This window comes from Vulpes vulpes, unplaced genomic scaffold (assembly GCF_048418805.1).
Source record: "Vulpes vulpes isolate BD-2025 unplaced genomic scaffold, VulVul3 u000000659, whole genome shotgun sequence".
Taxonomy (NCBI): domain Eukaryota; kingdom Metazoa; phylum Chordata; class Mammalia; order Carnivora; family Canidae; genus Vulpes; species Vulpes vulpes.
The window spans coordinates 274,282-302,271 of NW_027325797.1; the positions used below are offsets into that span (position 1 = coordinate 274,282).

The following is a 27,990-nucleotide window of genomic DNA, read 5'->3' on the forward strand; positions in this document are numbered from 1 at the left end:
CTTGTCCTTGCCCTGAAACACTGTGGAGAGCGCTGTGGGCGCACACAGCTGGGAGCAGCCAGTCAAGCAAGGAGGAGAGAGGCCTTTCCAGGTGCCGTGTAGGTGTGTAGGTGGCACTTTCTAAGAAAAGCAGGTGCTTGTGGCCGTATGGATTCTAGGCGGACAGATCAGTGCAGGCAAAGGCCAGGGCCCTGGAGCAGGAAGCAATGTGCTGTGATTCCATCGCACAGTGAGAGGTGAGACACCAGACTGGGGGAGGCAAGGTCCTGGATGCCCAGAGCATTGAATGCCTCCCGGAGGGCTTGTCCCAGAGTCGTAAGCAGCTGCAGGACGTCAGCAGTGTGCCGACAAAATCATGTGCACTTCCAGAGGCCCTTAGTGCAGTGGTGTTTGCAAGGGTAACGAGGAACAAATATCGGTCAAAGAATGCAAAATTGGAGACCAAGGGATGCCATACTACTATTAGACGACTTGTTGTTGTCTAACAAGAACAAAAGGTTCTTGTGACCAAGTCACATAATATACAAATAATAAAAAATAATTGAAAGATTTGTCTAGAGATATGAACAATGAACAAAAACACAATATTCATGACAGCTTTTAACACCCAAGTTTTGAGAAATGAAGGCAAAAAAAAAGACATTATTTGAATTATAAAATACTTGAATAAACCAATATAAGAGAAACATGGAGATGCTCACTGAGGAGTCGCTTAAATTAAATCCAAACACACACACACACACACACACTTCTTATAATATGAAGGTGCTGGAGGGGGCTTTACTTGAGAAAACAATATGCACCTTATATACAAACATATGAACATAGGAATATAAACATCAGAGCTAGAAGGGAATCGGAGACCTCCCTACACTGAAATAGGAGAAAAGTGTGACCCCGAGAAAGAAAGTGACTTGTACTGTGAAGGTAATGGATTTATAACCAATTTCCCCAACTCTCTTTCTCAATAACCTGCCTCATTTTGTTTCTTTTTTATTATTTTTATTTTTTTTCTTCTTCTTCTTCTTTTTTTTTAAAGATTGTATTAATTTATTCGTGAGAGACCCAGAGAGAGAGGCAGAGGCACAAGCAGAGGGAGGAGCAGGCTCCCTGCGGGGAGCCCAGTGTTCCCAGACCCGGGGTCAGGACCTGAGCTGAAGGCAGACCCTCAACTTCTGAGCCCCCAAGGGCCCAACCTGCCTCATTTTCTGAACATCGACTTGACCTACTTAATCGAGCCACAAGAGGGGATAGTGGGCAAGGAAATGTGCCTGGAATTCAGGCCTAAGCCCGTCTTGGGGAGGCTCCAGGAGGCTCTCAGGGAGGCGGACCCACGGTTGTGCGGTGTGTACTAGATCTGGGTGGACCCCGTTCTGTCCCATATTACCTGAGGGCTTAGCGGATAAAGCATCCCTCTGATGTCTCGTCTGCTAAAAGGAGATACTATTCTACAGAAAGATGTTCGTAAGGATCGTTGAGATTGCAGATAAAAAACTGAGCACGAAGTTGAATCTCAAGATGGGTGTTAATGGTGCTGAAAGGGAGCACGTCCTGCTTTAATTTCAAAGAGCGCTTTTTGTGCCCTCATCTCACCTCATCCTCCTCCGTGGGTAAGGTGAAAGCAATCCTTTGAACTCGGTCTAGTTGATATGTGCTCTAGTCTCCTCTCTTCTTCACCTTCACATTCTGGAAAGTCTGAGCACCTGCCAGATGGAGGAGGCCATGGATTAAGGTAGAAGGAGAGACCGAGATGAGTATCTCACCCGATCCCCTGTTCTGCATGATCCGGGTTGTGGATAGGACGCCAGAGACATTGCCTGGTCCTGGTTTCCGTCTTATGGGAAAGTGGACCTTGCCGCAGTCGAGGGTTGGGGAAGGCTCCAGGATGAGTCCAGGTGGCACCACCAACACCTGGCTTCCTTCCATCTCCGTGGAGAGGCAGGAAACAGCCTGACCCAGACCCAGAGCCTCCTCACACCGGGAGCTGGGCATCTGAACACACACCAGGGAAATAGGTCGAGGGAGACATTGGAATAGCTCATGATCTCCGGGGCTGGAAATGTCTCTGGATGGGATTGAGCCAACCCGGTCATTCCCAATGCAGCCAACAGATGACAATAGACACTGGATGCCAGAGACTGGGTCAGTGGAAGAGCCGAGAGGAACATTAACAAGGCGAAATAAAATCAGGACTGAATATTTTGTAATAGTCCGTTCCCTCACGGCTGGGCCATTATTACCACTATCGGAGATTTTTTTTTGGTTTGTACTATTTGGTTTGGTTTTGATCCCCTCACTATTTCATACAGTACAGGGCTTCACGGGTTTATTCTGACTCTTCCTACATCCCCCACAGGAATTTTGAGTTTAGAATACCCCATTTTAGGCCAGCAATTGAATAACAACCTTGTGTTCCCTGAGTACCCCCTGGGGCTCTCATTCTGTATTCAAAATGGTTAATGAAGGGATTTTTTCCCGAAGGAATTGAGGTGAACACAATTTCATCTAACTTAAAACATGAGTACTATTATTCTTCTGACTGATCATGTTGGGCATCCATGAGTGGAATGAAGCAATTTTGGGGAACCTGATAATACAGATCCCTGGAGCTCACCGCAGTTCTTTGGGCAGAGGCAATGGAAAGACCAAAGCTGGCCGGGTGAGCGTGTTTGTGAGGAGGCAGCGGGTCTGGGGCAGGGAGCTGGGGGCCGGGGCGGGGAGGACCAGGCCAGCCGGCTGCCCTGCCTGGGGACAGATCAACAAAGGTCTGGACTGAGGACTTGAGCTTTTCTTCTGAGTGAGGTGGGAGGCGTTGGGGGACTCTGAGCCAAGGAGACACGGGGTCTGTGTTTTCTCAGGATCACTCTGCCACTGCGCTGTGTTGAAAACAGGCCACAGGTGAGGCAGGACAGAAGCGAGCAGAGTGGTGAGGAGGCCATGCTCAGGACAAGGCATGATCCCACAGATCCTGGGAGGCACCATCCCTGCTTGCTCAGAACACACCCAGGGAAGTGCTCGAGGAGGCACTTCCCTGTCGTCCTTCACCCCCCACGTTGGTGCTGCTGAATCCCGGGTTATCAGCCAGGATCTCACTGGGACACAGAACTGACCCTATGGGACTCATTTGAAAGGACTTAAATGAATGCATAAGAAGAGATTTAAGGCAACAAAGATGAGGAAAGGCAGGAAGCTGCTCCCCCTTGGGGACTGTGGGCCTGGGAAGAAGCAAGCATTCCCGGAGTCCAGCAGCTTGAGCAGGAATCCGGGTGAGGAGCTGCTTTGCCGGCTGACTGTGAAGGACGTGGCCCCAGCAGAAGCCATAGCTGGGGGGACAAATGCTTCTCTTAATCCTCCAGACAACCTTGCACGGTTTGCTTTTTCACTCCAAATTTACAGATTTGAGGAGATTTTGGAGAGACACAGTGGTGAGTGGCCAGATTACACTTGGAGCTCATGTCTGCTGCCCTGAGGTCTTCCCACTGGGGCACACGGGCCCCCATCCTGGGAGAAAGGATGAAATGGAGCTTGGCTTTGGCTCACAGGGCTAACGTGGAGACTGGACGCACCCGTAGGAGACAACAGCAAGTGTCTGCTCACTCCCTTCCCTCCCCTCCAGGGAGGAGAGAAGAGGTGACAGGGAGCCTGAATCCCAATTTGGGGTTGAGCCCCTGTGGATCCGCTGGCGTCTTGCTGCTGTCCCTGGTGTTTCCGCAGCTGGTGTCTAGAGTCGCCTTCCTGTGCGGCTCTCTTAGGCTGGGGACACTCTAGGACACTTACGTCCAGGCTCTCAGGGTAAAGACCTGAGAAAATGCCCCTGCGCTTCGGGCTTATCTCAGGCACCATCTGCTCTTTGCTACCGGACACACTGGACAAGATGTGGACCCCGAGCCCTGCCTGTGTGAGCCACCGAGGGGCAGACAGCAGGCTGCAGACCAGGCTGCATCAGGGCCTGCACTTTGTGCATTAGGGCGCTCAGGTGTGCAGAAGTCACGGTCACAAGATACCCGTGGGAGGTGGTATCGCTGGCGGGGGCAGGTGGGGGGGTCAGATCAGCTGCGCATCCTGGCCCAGGAAGCCACGAGGACTAAGCAGGGGCCCTAACTGGCAGGTAGAACGAGTCTCCTTCAGCTCCTTGCTTGCAGGATGAAGAGACAAAACCTCACCGGCCTGCCTTCTGGGTTCAGCAGCTGAGCAGAAATGAACATTGGGCCTTCCCGTGGAATCCTGCCCTCTCTCCTCTTGGCCCCTTCCCTCCCCATCCTCCCGCCCCGCGACAGGCTCTGCGACAGGCTCTGGGGCAGGCAGCGGGTCTCTGGTTCTGGTTGTCTCTTGCCACCTCTGGCCTCCTCTGCTCCCTGTTAGCTCCTGCCCCTGTGCTTTCCATACCCTTTTCCTACAACTCATAGCAAAAGCTCACATCTTACTGAGTCAGGCTTCACTGGCCTATCAAATCGTTTCTCTAGAGTGGATCTTAATAGCTCCTATGGTAAGAAAAAAATGTAACTCTGTGTGGGGACAGACGTGATCACTTTGCGACGTATACAAATGTCGAATCATCCTGCTGCACACCTGGAACCGATAGGGCGGCACATGTCAATTCTGTCTCAAAGAAGTATTGAAACGTAGAAATCCAACCTCATAATTCATTGGGTGAGCATTTGTGCTGGGAATGGCCTGGGGAAAGCAGCAATCAGTTGCATTTGCCTAGTACTTGACAGTTTACAAAACACTTTCAAGGAAGCTTTGTGGCTCAGCGGTTGACCTTCTGCCTTTGGATCAGGGCGTGACCCCGGGGTCCTGGGATCGAGTCCCGCATCGGGCTCCCTGCATGGAGCCTGCTTCTCCCTCTGCCTGTGTCTCTGCCTCTCTCTCTCTGTCTTTCATTAATGGATGAATAAAAACTTAAAAAATATATATATATATATTTAAAAATAAAACGTATTATAATGATTGGCTGCTTGGGAATAGCATCTGTTTGGGTTAATGAATATACGATAGGAAACTTGAGATAACTGATCATTCTGGGTTCGGAATTTAGAGGAAATGAAACCGAGAGATATTGTATCAAGCCACTGAAGTTGGATTTGGAGAAGTGCTAAGATATATTATTTAGCTTTTTGTGGAATTTATTTTTTCCTGTCCCAATGTCACAAGATAAAATCCAATGTACCAAGAATTTATTATCTCTTTTTTAAAAATTTTATTTATTTATTCATGAGAGATACAGAGAAAGAGAGACAGAGACACAGGCAGAGGGAGAAGCAGGCTCCATGCAGGGAGCCTGACGTGGGAATCAATCCCGGGACCCCAGGATCACGCCCTGGGCCAAAGGCAGACGTTAAACCTCTGAGCCACCTGGGCATCCCCCTGTCTTTATAACTCTCGAAAAAACAGAAGGGTTGGGGGAATTACTTGCCACAGACTGTTGATGTTTATTATTTTCTGTGAAACTCGGTGTTCAAAAAAAGTGATATTAGATTTCCCTGAAATTGTAGGCCTTTAGAATTCACCTTTTTTAAACATTTTATTTATATGAAATGTATGTATGTATGCATATGGCATGACTGGTCTGAAAGACATCTTCCGAGAAGTTCAAGTAAAAACCTAATTTACTTAATTGGCAAAATTATTGCAAAGCAATAAATGAGCAGAATTGAGTGAGCCGACAATGGTAAAGAGGAGACTGTGGTGAGCGTACCTGGCTCTGGTGCGGGTGTGGGTTAGTTGGGCGACTGTCACTAAACCGACTGTCTATATGGGTCTCTAGCGGTTGTTTTATATATTAGTCATGAATAGGGACAAGTGTCTGAGGTTATTTATTAAACATTTCGGAGTGATTTCCTAAGGAGAATACCTTTCTTTGCTGCGTATCTGCTATTTGCAGAACCATTTGTGTTCATCATCATAGAGGAAGCCCACACAGAAAAATATGCTGTGTTTGTGTTTTTAATTCGGAATTATGTAACACTAGAAAAAAAAATCTTTTGTTAAAAGAAAGCAAAGCAATATCCTTCCTAGACTCGACATAATGAAGATCAGTGCTTAAATGTATCACCTCAACTTTACATGACCTCCGGGTTTCTAATATATTTGTCCTCACATTTTTCCTCTGCTCTAATCTTTAATACCAGATGTCTGAGGCTTTTCCTTTCTCTTTCACTGAGGCTGGAATTTAATTTCCTCTGATGATATATCTCAGTTCCCTCCTAAGGTATCACCTATATCCACTCCCTCCATTTGACTCTATTTTACTAAACCAATAGAATTCAGTAGAAATATCCCCAAGTGGTATCAGATACCTCTAAATGAAATATTAGGATTTTATAGGACTTCTCTTAGTTACTATTCATTGTGTTCTTCCAGAAGATAGTGAAGTTTCCCTTCTAAGCTTAATGATCCATGGAATCTACCCATTTCTATTTTACCCATCAAGGTATCTCAAGGGACTAGTTTTCAATCAAAACACTTTGGGAAATACCAGAATGACCCATTTTGAAACCAAGCAATAGTGGTAGAGGTGATCTTTGCCATCTGGTTGGGCTTGGCCGATGGCGGGAATTGGAGAATGGAAGGAAAGACAGGTTGAAGAATTTATTTATATAGATAGGGGTGACTTGCCATCTCTTGGAATTTTTCATTAATGATTGAAAATGATTAAAAAAAAAAAACTCAGAGAAGTGAGCCTGGTATTTAGGATACTTTCTAATTAAGAATATTTGCTGATTCTTACGTCCAGTGGTATCTGACTATGGTTTTAACTTTCATTTTATTGATTACTAATGAAATTAAACCCATTTTCATATCTTTTTGTCCATTTGGGTATTATTTTTTGTGAAATGCCTGGACAAGTCTGTTGAACAATTTTCTGCTGAGTTGTCTCTTTTTAAGTTAATCCTTATATAAGTCCTTTATATTCTGGGTGTATATCCTTTCTTGATTATATGTAAAAACTACCATTTAAAATTCTATTTTTATAGGTACTGTTTTTAACTATATATACACATTTAAAACTGTTCCATCTTTCTAGAGATTTTGACTATAGTAATAATTTTATAAGGATGTATAAGTAATAATTTTATAAGGATGTATTCCTCTTTTGCATCCGTAATGCTTTCTGCTCTAAGGTTAACTCTGCATGATATCAAGAAGCCTTTGCTCTAGGACTTGTATGATACGACTTTTCTCATTCTTTAAACTATGTTGATTTATTAAGATTTCCTCTTTTAAATAATAAGTAATTAACTTTAGTCTTTTTTTTAAGGTTGTCTGAAATCTTCATTACTTATACACAATATATTTGTTCATATATTTGGAATGAAATCTACCATCTATATTGGCCTCCCTGGAAGAAATAAAAGTTCTAATTCTTATTAGAATTTGATAAATCAGTTATACATGCTGTTATTTTTTTTAAATTAGGGTTATAACTAAACACAGAATAAAAGACAATATAATCAGTAGACTAATTGAAGGGGGAACTATAATAATAAAAATACTCAGTTAAAAAATACACATATTGAAAATGTAGCAATAAAGGGGAGACAAGAGAATACAGAGCAGTTGCCAAAAAAACAGAGAAGGGTTTGTATGTTCCTTTGTCTTTTTTATTATTATTATTTTTTTGTATGTTCCTTTGTTTAACCTGGTTACTCTATTTTATGGTATTGGTTTCCTGAAATGCTGCTGCTAGTCACACTGTAACTTGGTAATAGCTTTTCATGTCAGCGCATATACGTTCTGCTCACCCAGCCTGCATGTGATGATCCTGCGGGGAGTGGCACGAAGTACCTGCAGGTAGACGGTGACTTGGGCGGGAGGGACCACCCTGCTTTTCTAAACCAAGTTGCCCTCTGATTCTCCACCATGAGAATCCCAGCTCTAGAGGACGCAGTCAGGGCCCTGATTAGAGTGCCAACCCCACAATACCCGCCTCCCTACTCTCTCCTCTTCCCGTTATTTTGAAGGTTTGACGTGATTCTTGCCTCTGTTCTGCTTTCCCCCCGAGACCTAACACTCACATCCTGGGTATTTGCCTGCAGCAGACCCGTAATTTTGTTCAGAAAACAGTTCTCAGACCTTGGCGGGGGCTGCACACGGTGGCGTGTGGTGCCTGGGTGAGGGAGACCCAGCTGTCGCCAACAAAATCTTTACAACAAATTAGCTAAAAAGCTGCTCCGGCTCTGCCCTGCTCCCCTGCTCTTTGCAACTACTGACCCGGAACCTGAACTCTGTGTGTTTGCTCTCATTTCTATGGCAATTTTCTTTGCTTGCTTTGGGTAGAGAGATTCTACTCCCTCTTCCCCACATGACTTATTTCCACTGCTCACTGTGTCTCCATGATTCTGCAGCGCTTGCCAGCTCCTGCTGGGCCTAATGATTGTGCCATCCCGCGCACTCCGGGTGGGAGAGGGGGTTGACATTTGTCTCCAGTGCGGCATCTCAGCATCTCCTGTAAGGTCATGAAACTCGCCGTAGCCTCTGGTATCTGCGATGGCACATTTTCCTACTTTTCGTAATACCTTGCGGAGCTCTCTTTCCACAGCCCTCTGGGAACTGGTTTCATCTTCTCTCAAAGGGTTTGGTCTTCTCTGCCTTCACCTCCAAGCCTGGGGGATCTCATCCTCCTGTTTGCAACAGCAGCCTGCTCTCCCTCGCTGGCTGGCTCCTGCCAGGTACCCAGTGCCGAACTGCCAGCCCTATTTGAAGGTCGTGACATAACCCAAACTAAACATGCCCCAAATTTTGCCGTTTGTACCTGTAACCCTGTCCCTGGCCATGTCCGTTGCCTTAAAGAATGGTCCTATCACTCACTCAGTTCCCTAAAGCAGAATCTGAGTGTCACCCTTTCTGCTCTTGCTCTTGATCCTGCACATTCATTCTTCCAGCAAGTAGGACCTTGAGGACTACCTAAGTGTCTCTCAGACTCCTGCACTTCTCGTCCCCGCGGTAGCTCCGGCGCTGGCTCAAGTGGCCTCATCTATTCTGTGCACAACCCGGGCTTCCGTCAGCCTCACTCTGGGACTTCAGTGTTATTTCTTCCTTTGTTTCTCTACCTGGTGCCTAGGTTACCATCTCTGAAAGACTTTTTCTCCCTTCATTTTGGGAAGGATAATTCCAGAGGATTCCAAACAACACAATCTTTTGAATTTAGGCAAAACTGGATTTCAGCCTTACCTACAGCAACTCTGTGCACGTGCCTGCGCTCCAGTTTCAGCTTCCGTGAAAACAGAAGTAGACACACATCTTAAGTAAATGTCTGAACACAGAGTAAACATCCATCCAATCAGTTTTAAATCTGGTGATGATTGCATTCATTAATGTAAGACTTTATAAATTCTCATTACTAGAATACTTTACAAAGCCCTGAATTGTCCTGAATTGTCTGACTCCTCTTAAGGTCTGCTCCAGTTCTCTCCTTCAGCGATTACGAAGCTCTTTCAGTTTCTCAAATGCAGGTCAGGGATCTCTTTTGCTCTGGTTTTCCTCATTTTATTGATTCTATTGGAATCTCCCCTCCCCTAACCCTCCTTCCATTCTCCTGCTAATTCATCAGGTCCCCACTGTGATGCTCTTTTAGGAAGTCTCCTCTGCATATTCAGACACTTTTCTCCTCCATACAAAATATCAATTTCATATTACAAATGAGGAACCTTATTTTTAGAGAAATAATAAGGCCAGGAGTCAATGGTTGGCTTTAGCTTTGTCTTAGTATCAGGCTCAGGCTCTTTCTATGATACAAGATGCCTCTTTGATTTAGAAATGTGTCTTATTGATCATTGCCATGCATTGACGTGTTGCTACTTCATAGGCATTCATCCCTGATGTTGGATTTTCATGTAAATAACATAGTCAAATTGTGTATATGCACAATACAGAACATGCAGTTCTGTAGGGAGGTGAGGAGAGGGGTGCAAATGTGTGAAGTTGTGAAGAGGAGCTTTTTAAATGAGTTCTAAATGCCATTAAATTAGTTTGTGTGTATAAAGACCTTTGAGCAAAGTTTGACCCATAGTAACTCCTTAATCACTGATTTCCACTGATATACACGGTGATTTTACACTACACACACACACTACCTACACAGTATTGTACCTGCTATTCTTTTCCTATAGAAGACTGTGTGAGGCTGTCACTGCTTGTTCAGCAAATTTCACAACAGACACCCACACCCATATTAGGGACATTAAATCAGTTAACGCTTCCGTCACAAAAGAAGGAACCAGCTGTGCATCTCAGCACTGCCTTTGGGGTTCAGAAATACTCAGGAGAGGAATGCAGATTTGACCTGACCGAGGTGTGCAGCGGGGGCAAGTATTGTATCTGGGCTGAAGGCACTTGCCTGGGGTCTGTGGCACTCACAAGACACGCTGCAGGCATTGCAGGCTTGAAGAAAGGTAGGGACATGCCTTCCTCGGCTCTGGGGCTGATGGTTTTCTCATCCACTGGTTCTAGGATCCCTGAGAGTGGAACGAGAGAGGATCAGGTCACGTTTCAGAGCATGAGCTGGTATTCTGGGTCGGGGTGGGTCTAGTGCACCTTTAAGTGTATGTTTGGAGGGTGGGGTTGCAGAGCATTCTTTGCTGCAGAGGACAGGGGTAAAGACAGGCTCCTAGAGGCTGATGTCGGATGAGGTTGTTTGATTCCTATATCCCTAGGCTCTTAAGAAGCCGAAAGCAATATTTTGCACTTTTCACTAGAAATTTCGTGTACTTAAAATTCGTGTATTTGAGTGGTCTTTACTCTCTGTCTCTGACATCATTTTTATAATTGAGCGTTCAGAAAGGACCCGCCACGTGCAGAGTCTGCTGGAGATGATATCATGCGAAGGTGAGGTATCCCATCTTCCGCGGGCATGGGGTACACTGCGGCCTGACCTAGTTCTCCAACCATTTGGGGGCACCACTCGTGAGACACCAAGCCATAGACTAAAGCTGCCTGTGAGGAAGTCCCCTGAGCAAAGAGATTTTGTAGTTTCTTGTCATCCTTGGGATCAGAAAGTAGCTTGAGGCAACTGTGTCTAATGCACTCATTCCTCAGATGAGGTCAGTGAATCCCAGAGAAGGGAAATGACTTATCCAGGATCACACTAGGACCAGGAACCAGACGTCTTGATTCCTAGTCCAGACCTTCTCCCTGCTCAGTTTTGACTTTCCCATCATCATCCCCAAGCAACCATCCAAGGCCAGGCCTCCTTTCGTGCTTCTATTTTATCAGTTTGACAAAGAAGGAGGTGCAGCCCACCATCGTCCTGCTCCTTCCTTGGCAGCTGGGACCCAGGAGGGAACGGGTGATACATTAGGAAACAGGACAAGGGTGGTAGTCCTCACCCACAAAGAGTGGGGTGTTTTCTAGGTGTCTCCACATCTGTAGCAGGAGCAACAAAGACAAAAAACCTTCTGCTTAATTCTCCTTTTTTCAGATTTTCTTTGGCTAGTGGGAATCTTCTGTGTTTCCATATGAATTTTAGGAGGTTATTCTTTTTCTACTTCTGTAAAAAATGCCATTAGAATCTTGACCGGCAGTGCATTGAATCTATAGATGGCTTTCAGGAGTGTTGATATTTTAACAGTATTAATTTTTCCAATCCATGAACATGGAATACTTTTTCATTGATACCTGTCTTCAATTCCTTTCATCAATATCTTACAGTTTTCTACATGGAGATCTTTTACCTTCTTAGTTAAATGTATTCATAAGTGCTTTATTGTTTTTATGCAATCACAAATGGAATCAATTTCTTCATCGCTTTCCCATAAATTCCATAGTTAGTGTATAGAAATGCTGCTGATTTTTGTATATATTAATTTTTTATCCTGCAACTTTGTTGAATTCATTGATTAGATCTGACAGGTTTTTGGCTGAGTCTTTATAATTTTTTTAAATATAAAAATCATATCATCTGCAAATAAGGACAATGTTAATGCTTCCTTTCCAATTCTGATACTTGGTTTTTCTGTTTCTTGCCTGACTGTTCTAGCCAGGATTTCTGGTACCATGTTGAATGGAGGTGTTACAAGTAGACAACCTCGTCTTGTCCCTGATCTTAGAAGAAAATCTTCAACTTTTTATGTATGAGTATGATGTAAGTTGTGGGCCTGTTATATGTGGCCTTCATCAGGTTGAGTATGTTCTTCTATGTCTACTATGTCAACAGCTTTTATCATGAATGGATGTTGAATTTTATCAAATACTTTTTCTGCATCTACTGAGATGATCATGATTCTTTTCTCTATGATTCTATCACTGTGATATATCATTGATTTGCATATGTTGAACCATTCTTACATCTCAGGAATAAATGCCACTTGGTCACAGTGAACAGTCTTTTCAACGTGCTGCTGAATTCAGTTTCCTAGTATTTTACTAAGAATTTCTGCATGCATCAGGGATGCTGGCCTCCAAGATCTTCATTAGCAGTGTCCTTTTCTGAGTTTGGAATCAGACTATTGCTGACTTCATAAAATAAGGTTTGAAGTTTCCCCCTTTTTGATTCTTTGAAAGAGTTTGAGAAAGGTTGGTGTTCATTCTTTAGTGTTTGCTAAAATTTACAAGTGAAGTCATTTGGTGCTGGGCTTTTCTTTGTTGGGAGAAGTTTCTGTTACTGATTTTATTTCCTTACTAGTAGAATAGTGGTCTATTCAGATTTTCTATCTCTTCCCGACTCAATCTATGTCAATTGTAGGTTTCCAAGAATTTTTTCATGTCTTCTAAGTTGTCCAGTTTGTTGGTGCATAGTTGTTCATAGTAGTCTTTGAACCTTTGAATCTGTGGTATCAGTTGTAATGTCACCTTTTTCATTTAGAATTTTGTTGATTTGGGGTCTTTCTCTTTTTTCTTGGTTAGTCTAAGTAAGGGTTCGTCGGTTTCATTAATGCTTTCAAAAACCCAACCTTTAGTTTGTTTAATCACTTCTACTGATTTTTAGTTCTCTATATCATTAATTCCTGCTCTAATCTTTATTGTTTCCTTTGTTCTGCTAAGTTGGGACTCAATTTATTCTTCCTTTTTTAGTCCTTAGGGTGTCCATTTAGATTGTTTATTTGGGATTTTTCTTGCTTCTTAATGTAGTTGCTTATTGCTATGAATTTTGCTGTGTTCCCACTTTTGTTTGTCTCAAGAAATTTTTAATTTTAGTTTTTAATTTCCCGTTTAATGCTTTTTTTATCCATTGGTTGTTCAGGGGCATTGTTTAATTTCTATATGTTCATGAATTTTACTGTTTTCCTTTTGTTAATGATTTCAGGCTTCATGCCATTGATGTCAGAGAAGATGCATAATATGCTTTTCATATTTTTGAATTTTCAAGACTTGTTTTGTAGCCAAACCTATGGTCTATCCTAGAATATGTTTCATGTATATTGGAGAAGAATGTATATTCTGCTGTTGTTCTATGTCTCTTATCATCTACAGAACCAGGTCTGGGGAATTCTCTGAAAAGGGGACTCAGGGGATGCATAGCTGCCTAAACTGGATCCTCAAACAAGTTTTGTGTCTTTGTTCATAAAAGATATTCATCTGTAGTTTTCATCTTTTATGAAGTCTTTTCTTGATTTTGATTTCTAGGTAACACTGGCCTCAAACAATAAATTAGTAAGTGTCCTTTTCCAATTTTTTGAAGACTTTTTGAAGTAAGGTTATTGAATATTTTTAGAATGCCTAATAGGATTCAGCAGTGAAACCATACGGGCATGGGTTTTTCTTCATATGGATTTTTTAAAAAGATTTTCTTTATTTATTTATGAGAGACACACACAGAGCGAGGCAGAGACCCAGGCAGAGGGAGAAGCAGGCTCCATGCAGGGAGCCCAATGGGGAACTCAAACTCCAGGACCCTAGGATCACGCCCTGAAGGCAGAAGCTCAACCGCTGAGCCACCCGGTCTTCCCATTTGTACGAATTTTTTAAAACCCTAATTTAAGTTCTTGTTATAGATCTATACAGCTCCTACATTTCTTCTTACATCAGTTTCATTAGTGTCTCTATAAGAATTTAACTGCCTCATCTAAGTTATCTCACTTATTGGCATATAGTTATTCATAGTATTCCATTGTAATTCTTTTTCTTTATCTGTAAGATTGGTAATCATGGAGCAGCCCAGGTGGCTCAGCAGCTTAGCATCGCCTTTAGCCCAGGGTGTGATCCTGGAGACCTGGGATCGAGTCCCACATTGGGCTCCCTGCATGGAGCCTGCTTCTCCCTCTGCCTGTGTTTCTGCCTCTCTCTCTGTGTCTTTCATGAATAAATAAAATCTTAAAAAAAAAAAAAAGATTGGTAACATGTTGGCTTTTACATTCCTGATTTTAGTAATTTCTTCTCACAATTTTTCTTGTGATGTCTGAGTTTCCAGTTTTGTTGATCTTCTCAAGGAATCCCCCATTCCATGTAGTCATTGTGTTGTGGCTATTTGTCATTGCTGTTTGTTGTTGTGTTGTGACTGCCAGATCTCTTCTGTGAAGTCTGTATTCTCTGTAATCTATACACATTAGAATTTATGCTTGATTAGTTTAATGGTCAGCTAATGATTTAACAGATAGCTTTCTTTTTAAGATTTTATTTATTTATTCATGACTGAGAGAGAGAGAGGGAGAGAGAGAGAGAGACAGAGAGACAGAGACAAAGGGAGGAGCAGGCTCCATGCAGGGATCCCGATGTGGGACTCCAGGGTTTCCAGGATCACACCCCAGGCCAAAGGCAGTGCCAAACCGCTGGGCCATCAGGGCTGCCCTAACAGATAACTTTTAGAGCCCACTGCTCCCATTAAGTCACCTACCCCTTTTGTCTTAGGTCATGTATGTGTATGTTCATTGGACAACAGTAATACTCCAGCAGTTAACAGCCCTGTTTCCTTTCTCTATAGCCGTTATTTCTTGCTTGCACAGAGCCCCAAGAAAAGCCATCATTGAGGAATTAGGGACTCCTCAGGTCAATTCTGAGCACACATACAACGTACACATGTGCATGGCCTTTTAGATTCCTGGGGATATACTAAGAATATTTCAAGATCCCTGCAAAAATCTCATTCCTGTGTTTTTTATTTCTTTTAAGTATTTTTTTGTAATCCAGCTTTTTCTTTACCAGAACTGTATCACTGCCACAGGAAGCCGTGAATTAAAAACAATTTCTGATGACTTCTTTTGACAAAACATTGGGGTTTGGACTTCTGTCACTGAATAAACCTTAAGTCCTAGCAAGTAAAGACAAGATCTATGAGTAGAGCTTTCCCAGATGTCTTCCCAACAGGTCAAACAGTGACAAGTCTCTGGGGATGGGGATTTTTAAGGGACTTCTAATTTTGTTCAAACCCCATCACAGGCTGTAAGGTGGCTGGTGTCTACAGCTGCCATGATTCTAAGGCTTCTAGTTTTCAGGGCTACCACAGAATTGGGAGAGGGTAAAAGGAACAGGACAAGTTAAAACCTGACAAAGCTCAAAGAAAAAAAAAAGGGAGAGAATCAATGAAACCAAGAGTTCGTTCTTTGAGAAGATCAACAAAATTGACAAGCTTTTAACTAAATTATCTAAAAAGATGAGTCAAATAACTAAAATTATCAGTCAAAATGGACATTAGTCTGGATTTTATAGAAAGAATAAGAGGATTATAAGTGAGTACTCTGAATAATTGGTTCCCCAAAACTTGGATAACCTGAAGGAAATGGACAAATTTCTAGAAACACACAGCCTACCAAGACTTACTCAAGAAGAAAGAGAAGGTCTGAAGAGGCCTATTATTAGAAGGGAGATTGAATGAATAATTAAAAACCTTGCAACAAAGAAAAACCAAGGACCAGATAGCTTCACTGGTGAAATCTATTGAACAGTTAAAGAACGATTAACACCAACCTTTATCGAACTTCTCCAAAACATTCACGAGGAGGGAACACCCCTTAAGTCATTCTCCAAGATCAGCATTACCCTGACACCAAAGCCAGATAAAGACATGAGAAGAAAAACTACAGAATATTACCCGTACATCTATCGGTACCGATATCCTTAACAAAGAACTAAAATCCAAACTTGGCAGCATATTAAAAGGATTATATACCATGACCAGGTGGGAATTATGCCTAGAATGCAAGGACGGTCCAACATATGAAAATGGATTAATTAATATGCCACATTAACAGAATGCCATAAACAGTCAAACATGATCATCTCAATTGATGCAGAAAAAACATTTGACAAAATTCAACATCCTTTCCTGATAAATCATATTTAGTAAAGATGACTCTGAGGCAGTTTCCGGCTCTGAGTACATAACCATGCTCCAAGGAGTAAACGGGGACCATAAAACACTTTCCAAACAATCAGAACACAAATGATTCCACGTAGTTTATTCCTATGATAAAAGTCATCTTCCAAGGGGGAAACGGTTGTAATCAGAGAGGGAAAATCTGTGCGCAGACTTCATCTATTTGAGGGGCCCAGCATATTCACTTCAATTCTATCTAGATTCCCCTCTCTTCAGTTCTTTCGAGCATCTTGATGACACACGGCATCCTCTCTTCCCATGTGTCTTTGTCTCTCTGTGTCACTCTGTAAAGTGTGTCTTGTTCCACTTTCCCAGCGGCCGTTGCAATAACTACATTTTGCAAAGACGTTCTAATAGCTATTATAATAAAGAAAGGGAATGTAGACGACAGGCTGTCCTGGCAATAACAGGGCCTCATCTTAAATTACATTTCTTCTTGTAGCTCCTTTTCTGCTGCCATGGCAACCACACAAGGACCAGAAGGGACCACACCAGGCACTGGCTCTGGTGTGTACCAGCCAGAGCAGACTGCTATTCTACGATCACATCTGCATAAAGGGATATCAGAGAAGTTCTTGAAGGGGGAACCTAAAGCCCTCGGGGTAAGTCCGTTGCAGATCTGGAAGCAGAGCAGTTGTATTGTACACTCATAGTTGATCAGTTTTGATGAAAAATACTCTGTCCCATTAGCTTCAAGATAACATTAGCAAGCCCTAAGCATAATGGTATTTGATGTTCAGGCCCTATAACTAAAGAGTGATGCAATATTCTATTACATCCTGCTTCTGATCTCATCGTATTTAAAAAACAGTGACTTTGGGTCTATTCTGGGGTTGTGGATGGTCCATGATAACTTTAATGTCAGCAGGGAAGAGCAACAAAAGATAAGGCCACATGCACACTAGCTGGTGTCCTCCCAACAGATCCTCCTGATATCTGATGCTCCAGGGAGCATCTCTGGGAAATCTCCTTAGCCTACAGTCTTATTCTCTGTGCATTTCCTTCTGGCGTACCAGGGGGGTGAGCCTAAAAGAAATGGACAGTTTAAAGAAAGACATATTAGTGCAAGTGGAAGGAGAGTGACTACAGAGGTTGATCTCTTCATCCATCCATCTTTCGATGGACACCAAGGCTCCTTCCACAGTTTGGCTATTGTGGACATTGCTGCTCTAGCCCAAGCTTTAAACCAATGGGACAAAATCATTATGACCCTTTGTATCCTTTTATTTCCATGGGATAATTATACTCCAATACTTCTATTTTTAGACCCCTGTACTTACTTATGTCCTCAGGGCCCAGATGTCAAGAAAAGATCATAGCGTTCTTTTCTTTTTCTTCTCCTGTACACATGCTCCTTCCTTTACATTATTTTTCCTTGCTAGAATATTTCCTGATTTCTGGATCATTTCTCTCTGAGCGTGTGCAAAGGAGAGCAAGAGCTACAGTAGGAGTAGCGTCACAGGGGTCAGTAAAGCATCTCTGGGTAGGTCCTGGTGCACTCTTTTTACCTTGAAAATGACTGGGTCAATAGAAATAGATATCCCAAGAGACAATTTTAGTACGTTAATGTATCCATACTCCTTTATATGAAAGAAAGGTAACAGGAAAATATCAGGGCCACCAAACTATTTCAAAAGATGTAGAAGAGGGGTAACTTAGTGATTGGAAAGGGGGTGAGATATAATCAGATTTACTTTCTTCGTCATTTCTAGGTTGTGCAGATCCTGATTGCCCTGATGGTCCTCAGCTTCACAATAATACACCTGAGTATCACATTGCCGTTCAAAGAAAGCGGTCTTTTGGGAGAGCATGACTTGTTCAGAATAGTGGGGTCACTGATGGTGAGTAGAATAGCTCCTGATATAGGTGGAGACAACCTAACGTAGTTGTTAATATCCTGAGCTTTGGAATCATATCCCAACCCTATTTTATAGTTCTATAACTTTGAGAAAGATATTTAATCTCCTTTTGACCTAATTGTATCACATTTAAAGTAGGAGTAATAAGACTCCTAGAACACTGGGATGATTAAATATTTAGTATGTATCAGGATATATTACGGTTGTATGTAGCAAAAGACCCAAACCAGAATGGATTAAACATTGAAAGCATTATTATTTCACAGCAAGAAACCCAAGGGCTAGTCATTTCCAGCGTTGGTTCAGGAGTGCAAGGACCTCATTGCTGATGGCTGCTAGCATATCACACCCGATTCCTCTCATCGTTCACCAACGTTTTGTGCACATAGATCCTTTATATTCCCAAACCAACTCTGGGCAAAGGTAATGGATTTGCCATTGTTGGCTTGGACTAATTGGGACTCAGTCCTCAAGTAGGCTGGGAAGGCTTCACTGAAGCTCATGAACAAAATGAGTTCATTAACAAGAAAGCATAGGAGACATGGCTGGCATGCAGGCAATTTATAGTCAGCTATCAAATCCTAGCAAATGGAGCTGCTATTGGATTGCTTTTATTTCAGAAATTTAAGAACAATTGAGTGAAATTTTAAGAAGTAAAAAGTTTTCCCTCCACATAACATGCAAGAGAGTTTCTCTGCAAATTAAGAGTGCTAACAGGATATAGCTCTCAAGCGACAAGAGGAAAATAAATGTATACACTGGTTTTATGTTAGAATATTGTAGTGTTGAAGTGTTTCCATTTATCTGCAAAGTTGAGGATGTGAACGTGTAGAGTTTTATTATAGACTTGGCTTTTTGCTCCCCCTGCCTGCTTACAGAAGTGCAAGATTGGAAGAGAAGCATTTGCGGTGCTACTTCTGTGCCGCTGTACAATGCTTTACACGTCTGATGACACTAATGTCAATAATGACTTTTGTTCAGTGCTTACCGTAGTCTGAGCACTCTTCTAAATGCTTTGTATATTCAGTCCCATTTGTGCAAGCATCACAGACTTCTGAGAAAGGCTTTACCTTTGCCCTCATTTTGTGAATGAAGAAACTGGGTCTTGGAGAAATTAAGTGATTTGCCCAAGATCACCTAATTATTTGGTACGGGAATCAGGGCTCAAACAGGGTCGTTCTGATTTCAATCTTGCAGACATTAGCCACTCTCATTTTCTGCTTCCCCTTTAATTTCCATTTCAAGACCACTTTGGAAACCAGTTCTCCTAATTTATGTCCTTCCTCTCGACATGTTCAGTAGATTTCCAGGCACTGCAGGAGCTATGTGTGCCAACTGAGCTATCACTCAGACCATCGTAGGAATCCCACTAGATGAGCCTTTGCTTAGTTTGTGGAACATTTTTGCTGCTACCTTCCATCATTCTTCCAACCTTGTTTCCAAACCTCACTTGTGATGTGCTTCCCTTTACTCTCTTACATAGCACAACAACCAATACCAAGAACCAATCACAAATATCTCTTACTTTTGGTGATTTAGTCTCCAGTGCAGCTAGACACCTTTCACCAGGATGACACTAGATGATTATTCCCACATGAGTCTATCTGTTCAAGGTTTCATTTGTGGACTTTGGAACATTGTAAAGTTTTACTCCTCTCCATTACTTGTAGTCCCTGTTAAGTTTTTTTTTTTTCTCTCAGAAACTTTATACATTTTTTTGCTATGATAAGTGAAGTCCTCTTATTAAATTCTGTCTTTAAACACTCAAATACAGGGGCACCTGGGTGGCTCAGTCAGCTAGATGTCTGACTCTTGGTTTCAGCTCAGGTCATGGTCTCAGTGTCATGAGATTGAGTCTCGCATTGGGATCCCCATTCCTCGTGGAGTCTCCTTGAGGTTCTCTCTCTCCCTCTCCACCCCTTCCCCAACTTATGTGCTCTCTTTCTCAAATAATTAAACAAATCTTTACCAAAAAAATCCCCACCCACATACAAATATATATGTTTTTAAATATAATTTATGAATATAATGTTCTTCCTATGTGTCTTACCAAATTTCCTTAGAGTTACACTAGCCTTTAATTCATATTCTTGGAGATCTGCAGCAGAACATATTTAAATAGCAGTAATGTAACCATTCTCTTCAAATATATTTCTTATATAGTTATTTTGGTTGATATATTAAGAATAATTAACACATGTTCATCTACATAGTCCTCTTGACTTTGACTTTAAAAAGATGGCCCTAGTGTTTCCTCTTTAAATATGATAAAACTGAGACAAGTATTCCATCATATTATGGAAAATGGAACTCTTCATCTTTTATCAATCATGTTGAAGTCACTAATAATGTTGAATTCTATGTCTTAACATTGTAAACATAAATAACAATTAGTATGTGAATTTTCTCCTTAAATCTGTGTTTATAAATTGTAATAATACTCAATGGTAAGAAACCTGCACATTTGAAGGAATATGTCACATTGTCATGATTCATTTCATATAATATGATGGATGATTCTCCCTTCTATTTCTTTTTCCAGAAGTGACTAAGTTTAACTTTACCATCTCCACGTCTTGGTCTTTAGAAATGGTTTGAATAAACGTAGCAAGCTGTTTCCTTCCATCAGTCTTTGATATTAAGACACAATTTTTGAAACTCTTAAAATCAAATTTGGAAAACAAACCCAGAAATTCAAACATCAAATAGTTTAAGGCAGGGGGGTCCAATCACTTGATTCCACCTGTTTTAGCTCAATGGCCAGTAATTACCCGACTGATGGAGTCAAATGGAATAGTATATTATAATTTTTAAAAAATAATCAGCATCGAATATGGAATTTGAAACATTCTTTGCTACTATTTCGTTTATAGTCTTTTTCTAAAGATTTTATTTATTTATTTGAGAGAGAAAGAGTGAGCGAAAGAGAGCACAAGCAGGGAGGAGAGGCAGAGGGAGAGGGAGAAGCAGACGCCCCGCTGGGCAAGGAGCCTAATGTGGAGCTGGATCTCAGGGCCCTGGGATCATGACCTGAGCTGAAGGCAGACACATCACCGACTGAGTGTCCCAGGGATCCCTGTGTATAACTTTTAGTAGTCACTTTAAATAAAAACGATGTGTAGTTTCTTTTCTGCTATAAACTCATAAATTTTGGTAGCATATTAGGGCTCCTTCAGGTCAGGAATTTAGAAGCTTTCCTTTTATTTCAAGGCCCTCAAACAGTTTAAATGGCATTGCACTTATGTTTTCGAAAGGCTTGATAAATTCCCTTGTGAATCCATCTCATAGAATTTCTCTGTTGTTTCTGGGAAAAGAAGAGAGTTATTTATAATCTTTTGTGTTTCTCCAATATAACTGGTCTGTTTTGCGTACTTATCACAGGTAGCGATAAGTTTCAGGAGGTCTTAGCTTCAAATATTTGTTTAAAGTTTTTTTGCCTGCATTTTTTTCTCTTGTTACTAGTTTATTACTTCAGGGTCCTTGTCAGTTGCAGCCGGCAATAGGACTACGAAAGGTCTGGTGAGTCACGTTTCCTTTCTTTATCTATCAGTTGCTTATTTTGGTCCCAAAAGAAGAAGGACTGACCAAGTATGTACTATACAAGAGGAGAAAATAGATTGTTTTTTGAAACTCAGGAGAGATGGTAAGTTTTGCATAGTTGCATTGGTCTTTCAGAAATTGTCTTAAAAACCTGGCTAGTCAGAAAACTACTCATATGACAAAGAATAGTTTGAGGAGGTGGTTGCTGAGTCTTTCTGAAAATACAGAGAATTCCCGAAAGGGAATGTCAGATGGGCCAGCAGACCTTGCAGCTTGAGATCCAGGCCGTGACAGTGGCACCGAGTGCTGGTGTGGCATGATATTTATTGACCTATTGATTAAAATGTATCTTCTAACTGTATTTGGAAAGGATTTTCATTTAGTTTGCAATGAGAGGAATTCACAATAAGGCTATTCAACAAGGAAATGCAAATTTAAAACCTAACTCTCATGCCAATGTCTTTCGCAAAGCCCAAAAAGACAAAGGCCCAGATTTCATCAACTATTTTTGCTGGCTAACGACCATAATCGAGGTTTTTTTGCTCAAGGGATAGAGATCAGCCCGGAGCACGATCTCCAGATCTCCATGGGTTTTCCAAATCTGACCTCAAGTGTCTCTCTAGCATCCGGTCCGGGTAGAACCATTAAAATCTCCCTTATGCTACAGCCACACTAAACGTCTCATGGTTTCTTGGAGAATTTTAGTTCTTAGAATAAGCCTCCAAGGGAAGAGAATGCAAAAAAAGGGAATACAGAGCAGAGGAAGGTCACCCACCGAAAGCATGGAGGCGTGCGAGACAAGAAACATGGGGAAACTAGTGTGGGGTCAGGCACCCGAAGCAGAGCACGGAGGAGCTGCGCAAGGAGCTGGGCGTGGACATCTCTAGCCAACATGGAAAAAAGAGTTTCTCCTCTTGTGCTGGTGTCATCGGAAGGATTCCAGCTTGAAAACCACAAGGTCATACTGCGGTCTGTGCAGGAAACGAGCTGGAAGAGCTGTGAGAGGAGAGACAAGTGAGGGGACAGTAGAGAACTCAAGATAGAACAGCAGGGCTGTGGGGGTAGAAGCTGTGGGTGTCAAGTGCTTGGTGGGGACACCCCTGTGGATACCACTGGATTGTTGAATTGATTTTCCTTCCTTCCCAGATCAGAAGCAGCCTGGGAGTAAACATCACCAGCTCTATCTTGGCCGCAATAGGGGCCTTTTACAATGTAATCCATTTGGATAATTTTAAATATAGTTTCTTTGGGTGCCGCCACGACACAAAAACAGGAGCCTGCCTCACATTCCTGTTTATTTTAATGGTGAGTGCCTCCTCATCTCCCGGGATACTGGGACGGAGCAAGTCAGGGGAGCCCTGGCTCTGGCAGACGTAACGCTCCGTAGTTCCTGACTGGTGAATAAATCACTTTGAAACTGAAAATGATTGCAAAAAAAGGGCAATCTTTCTTTAAGAGCTGGGCCCGCATCTCCTCTTTCTCTTTGTTTCTCCGGATGTGATGAGGGAAAGTGGGAAGAAAGCTCATAGTCACGGAACCTACTCTGGCTGGTCAGTGCACTAAGCATGTTGCCGATTTGTTTTCCTGTTGAATTTCAAAGCACCAACTCCGTTACCCACCCTAAAGAGGGAACCCGGACGACAATCCCTCTGCATCCCCAGGGCTCCCCGATGGAGGTCCTGGTTTTCAAATAATAGTAAAATTGTTTTGAACATTGTTTCCAACAAGTGGCAAATCACCCGTTATCCCTCTGCACATCTCTGGATGTTCTCGCAAGATCGGGCACCTCCCGGCCTCAACGTCCAACTCTTAGCAAGTTCTCAGTTCCCAGCTGTGTCTCACTACTGCTCTGCGGGACTTGCCCTCATGTAGATGTTCTGCTAATGGCTTATTGCTCCAACTTGCTACTTGCGCGGGACACTGTAGGTCCTGGAGCTGTAGGCCTCTGCACGAGGGAAGGGAGCGAGTGTTCCCGCGGCACAGACCTGGCCGAATGAAAATGAGTCTTTGTTACTAAAAGGCTATAAACACTGTCGATTGGCCATTCTCAGCACAAGTTCCCTGTTCTCTGTCGTCCCTGCGAGCTCCCTCTGGCCATACCCTGCTGCTCAGGTAGTTCTCTGTCTCACCGCCCCTCGCCTTCACCCCGACCTGGAAACTTAGCATTCTTCTAGGCTCATTGGCTCTTCTCCGTCCCAGGCTAATCCCAGACGAGTCCTGCGTGGGGCCTAGTCACAACAAAATAACCCCCGGACTGTCTGCTAAACGAATGGTACTCCCCGCTGAGGTCTCTAGCGGTGCTTAGAGTAGGCAAGCTTATTCTCCCGCTCACTCAGAATAAGAGAGTTTCTTCAGAGAACTTGGATTTCCCGCCCGCAGGGTCATGCAGGGAGGACCTGGGAAACGGGGTGAGATTTCCCTGATTCCAGCTCCCGTTCATGCTCATACTTAAAGCCGTTCTCGTGGTTTGTCTTCCTCTCTGCTTCTCCCCCACTCACTTTCCCTCCTTTCCCTTTAACCCCTTTCACTATTTCTTCCATCCCACGTGTGAGTGAGACCATTTGATGGTTGTCCTTCTCCGACTGACTGACCTCGCTCAGCACAATTCCCCCCAGTTCCATCCACGTTGAAGCAGGTGTGGGGGGGGGGGTGTCCGTCCTTTCTGATGGCTGAGGAACATGGAACGTTCCACTGTACAGACCACAGCTTCTCCGTCCGTTCCTCTGGCGGAGGACGTCTTGGAGGAGCCAGTCTTTTCTGACCTCCGGCCAGTGCCTCTCCTTTAGCCTTGTAATCAGACGGGCAGTGTTTTCATCTTGTCGTCTCTAGTCCTCACGTATCCCTCTTATAAATCTGTCCCCAGGGCCTGGATGCTACAGTGATCCTGCTAAACGTCCTTGAGTTCTGCATCGCTGTGTCCCTCTCTTCCTTTGGGTGCAAAGTAACCTGTTGCCATACTGACGAGGTGGGTACTGGGCTTGTCTTGAAGTCGGCTTTAGATTTCCCTGGCCCTACGTTCCAGGGACCCAGAGGCCTAAACAACACCCATCTATGACTTCCCGGTTTCCGTGGGTGAGGAGCGTGGGCACAGCCCCACTGGCTCCTCCGCTCAGGGTCTGATAAGGCAGGGGCCGCGGGCTCAGCTGAGGCTTCTGATCCTCTTCCTTTTTTTTTTTAAAATAAATTTATTTTTTATTGGTGTTCAATTTGCCAACATACAGAATAACACCCAGTGCTCATCCCGTCAAGTGCCCCCCTCAGTGCCCATCACTCAGTCACCCCCATCCCCTGCCCTCCTCCCCTTCCAACCCCCCTCTGATCCTCTTCCATGCGAATGTGTGGAATGAGTTTCCTTTTTTTAAAATTTTCAATCCTGTTTATTTTATTTTTATTTTTTTAAATAATAAATTTATTTTTTATTGGTGTTCAATTTGCCAACATACAGACTGGGTTTCCTTTCAGCTGAGCAACTCACGACAACTGACTTCTACTTTTGAGGCCGCAAGAGAGTGTAAATCCCCGATGCTTTAAGATTCCTTTCAATACTTCATGTCATTAGGTCAAGCCTGCCCAGAATAACGCCCTTTTTAAAATAAGGTATGACTGATGTACAGAGTTATGTTAGTTCAGGTGTACAGCTTAGGGATGTGACGATTCTGTTCAGTTCCCAGTGCTCATGGCGGTAAGTGCACCTGTCACCAGGCAAGGCTATTACAACATAATGGACATACTCCCTACACCGTACTCCTCGTCTTCACAACTGCTTTATTTTATAACTGAAAGTTTCTACCTTTTAAGCCCCTTCATCTATTTTGCCCTTTCCCCCACCCACCTCCTCTCTGGCAACCACCAGTTTGTTCTCCATTTAAAAATCTCTTTGTTTTGTTTTTTAGATTCCAACTGTAAGGGAAATTGTATGGAATTGTCTGTCCCTGCCTTACTTCACTTAGCATATTAACTTCTAAGTCCATTCATCTTGTCAGAAATGACAGGATCACATTCTATTTTATGGCTGAGTATTTTTCCAGCATATATTAAATATATATATATATATATCCAATATCATATACCTGCCCATCTCGTTCATCCGTTCATTTATCGGTGGATACTAGAGTTACCTCCGTATCCTGGCTATCGTAAATGCCGCTGTAATAAACATAGAGGCACATATATCTGGATCATCTGGTATTTCTATTTTTAATTTCTTGTGGAACCTCCATACTGTTTCCTACACTGACTGCACCAATCTACTTTCCCCTCAGAGGAGCAGGAAAGGAAGCTCCACATCCTCGCCAGCACTTATTTCCTGTCTTTATGATACTGGACATTCTCACAGGTTTATTAGGTGATACCTCTTTGTGGTTCTGATTTGCGTTTCCCCGATGACTAGGGATGGTAAACATCTTTTCCTATTGCTCGTCTGTGTGTCTTCTTTGGAAAAAGATTTACAGAATCATGTCCTTTTTGATAAACTCAAAGTCAGCTGCTCAGGAACCTGCCCCCAGGTGGTATCCCATCATATACAAGCCGGGGTCCCACCCATACTCAAGCAGGGGAATCACACAGGGGCATCATCATAGCATCCTGCCTACCACAACCAATAGAGACAAACTAATTTTCTCCATCCTTAGTCCCCCAGAGGGCCCCCTCTCTTAGCCCGGGTCAGAGAATTCTTCCCAATGGAGACGTCCCCAAGAGCGCCAGGTTTTGCTGCATTATCTCATCATAGCAACCTTCCCTGGACTCACTGAAAAGTCACTGTTTCAAACGTCTAGGCCTGTGTGTGCACACCTGCCCACCTCTTACCCAGAGACCTGCAGAAGATCCTCCTGGTCACTGAAAGATCACCCAGAGAGGGAGGATAGGCAAATGGGAGGAGAGAAGAGACCGGGAGCCAGTAGGCGGAACAGGACAAGGATATTTTCCGAGAACTGAATGAAAAGGCCAAGAGTTGCTCGTTACTTTTATCATCCAAAGGCAAATCATAAAATAGTAATAGTTTGTTGAGATTATTTTCTTCTCGTGCTCCTCTCCACCATTCTGTACCTCTTACCTTCTTTTGAGGCTTCCACGCTGCACCACACCTCCTGCTCCCGAGAAGAGAGATGGACTAACTCTCTTTGTGGAATTCCGCGTTGTAAGAGCCTAGAAGTCAGAGTTTTCAGCAATTCCTAATGACTTTGTAATTTCATTAAGTGAAGCGTTGCATTTGCATTGACCAAAACATCTCCCCAACGAGGCAAATTCTTTAGTAACCTTCCTATCATGATGTCTAGGCCTGCTTTCCCTTCTGCTCCTGGAGTTACAGAGGTGGGAAAGGCTGTTCTCACAAATCTCTTGGTGTGAATCCAGAAGGGCAATGTCTTTGAGGCATTAATGCTGAAGTTTCTTCTCTTCCTGGTTCTATTTACCACCGCCCCTACACACACACACACACACACACACACTGCATTTCACACTGAGTCTGTGGAAGAAAGACCAGCATTTTCCGTAGTTTGCTGATGGTTCCTGCCTTTCTGGGTCAATGTGGTTTTGAAATGGTTGGGTCTTGGCCAGCAAATCATGATCTGGGTATGTCGTTGCCATCAGCGTAAACAACCTGATTCGGAAGAAGAGCTCTAGATTGTCCATTACCCTTGCTTTCCAACTTGCGGGGCACCGTCATTCACATGTAAGATCCGTCCACTCACAGGGTCACAGCAACAGCCAGCAGCACCTCATGCCAAGAGCTATCACTGCATGTTTTTCCAAGATCCATTCTGAGCTCCAGAATGCCAGAGAAACCCCACCAAGTCGACTGGAGACCCAATTCAGAGAAGAAAAACCAAACTCTGATAGTAATGCCACTGTGTGGACAGGAAAGGGAAGCCCTGAGGTGTTTTGACTGACTCACCTATGGCATTCTGATTGATTTCACAGGTTGTGTGGATTATGCCATCAAATCCTCACGTGGCAGAAACAGCAGCTCCTGCACCATTTGCAGCAGGTTTGATGCCACCAACAGACTGACAACCAAATGTTCCAGAAAATCCATCCTGAGAATTGTGCAAGAACCTCATTTGGGAAAGTACCAGAATCCAACTCTGCTTTCTACATATATATAAATAAGTGTGTACACACACACAGAGACACACACACACACACACACACACATAAAATTCAGAATCACATTTTCACTTTCCCCTGAGAACTCAACAACTCACTTTCCTGGCTCTTTATCAACAGTAGCAGAAATTAAGTGATTAAATCATGCATTTAATGAGTCAGTGGTGCTTGTAAGTTTTTATCCATTGGGGTGCCTGGTGGCTCAGTCAGTTAAGCATCTGTCTCTTGATTTTTGGC

The 27,990-nt window shown here is 43.0% G+C and overlaps 1 protein-coding gene across 1 annotated transcript; it reads left to right on the forward strand.

Moving 5' to 3' along the window:
- Positions 1-3,172: 3,172 nt before the first annotated feature.
- LOC112935036 (membrane-spanning 4-domains subfamily A member 4A) lies at positions 3,173-27,910 on the forward strand. The gene is made up of 9 exons (XM_072745710.1): positions 3,173-3,425; positions 10,179-10,394; positions 10,773-10,827; positions 16,692-16,851; positions 17,962-18,090; positions 21,571-21,627; positions 22,795-22,953; positions 24,512-24,613; positions 27,568-27,910. Exons 1-9 carry the CDS (start codon positions 3,173-3,175, stop codon positions 27,655-27,657), a joined length of 1,221 nt encoding a protein of 406 aa, XP_072601811.1. The 3' UTR covers positions 27,658-27,910.
- Positions 27,911-27,990: the final 80 nt, after the last annotated feature.

Coding starts and splice junctions, on each gene's coding strand:
- LOC112935036 (XM_072745710.1), top strand. CDS start 3,173: ATGAGGAAAGGCAGGAAGCTGCTCCCCCTTGGGGACTGTGGGCCTGGG. Junction 22,954..24,511: donor CATTCCTGTTTATTTTAATG/GTGAGTGCCTCC, acceptor ATCTGTCCCCAG/GGCCTGGATGCTACAGTGAT. Junction 24,614..27,567: donor CCTGTTGCCATACTGACGAG/GTGGGTACTGGG, acceptor TTGATTTCACAG/GTTGTGTGGATTATGCCATC.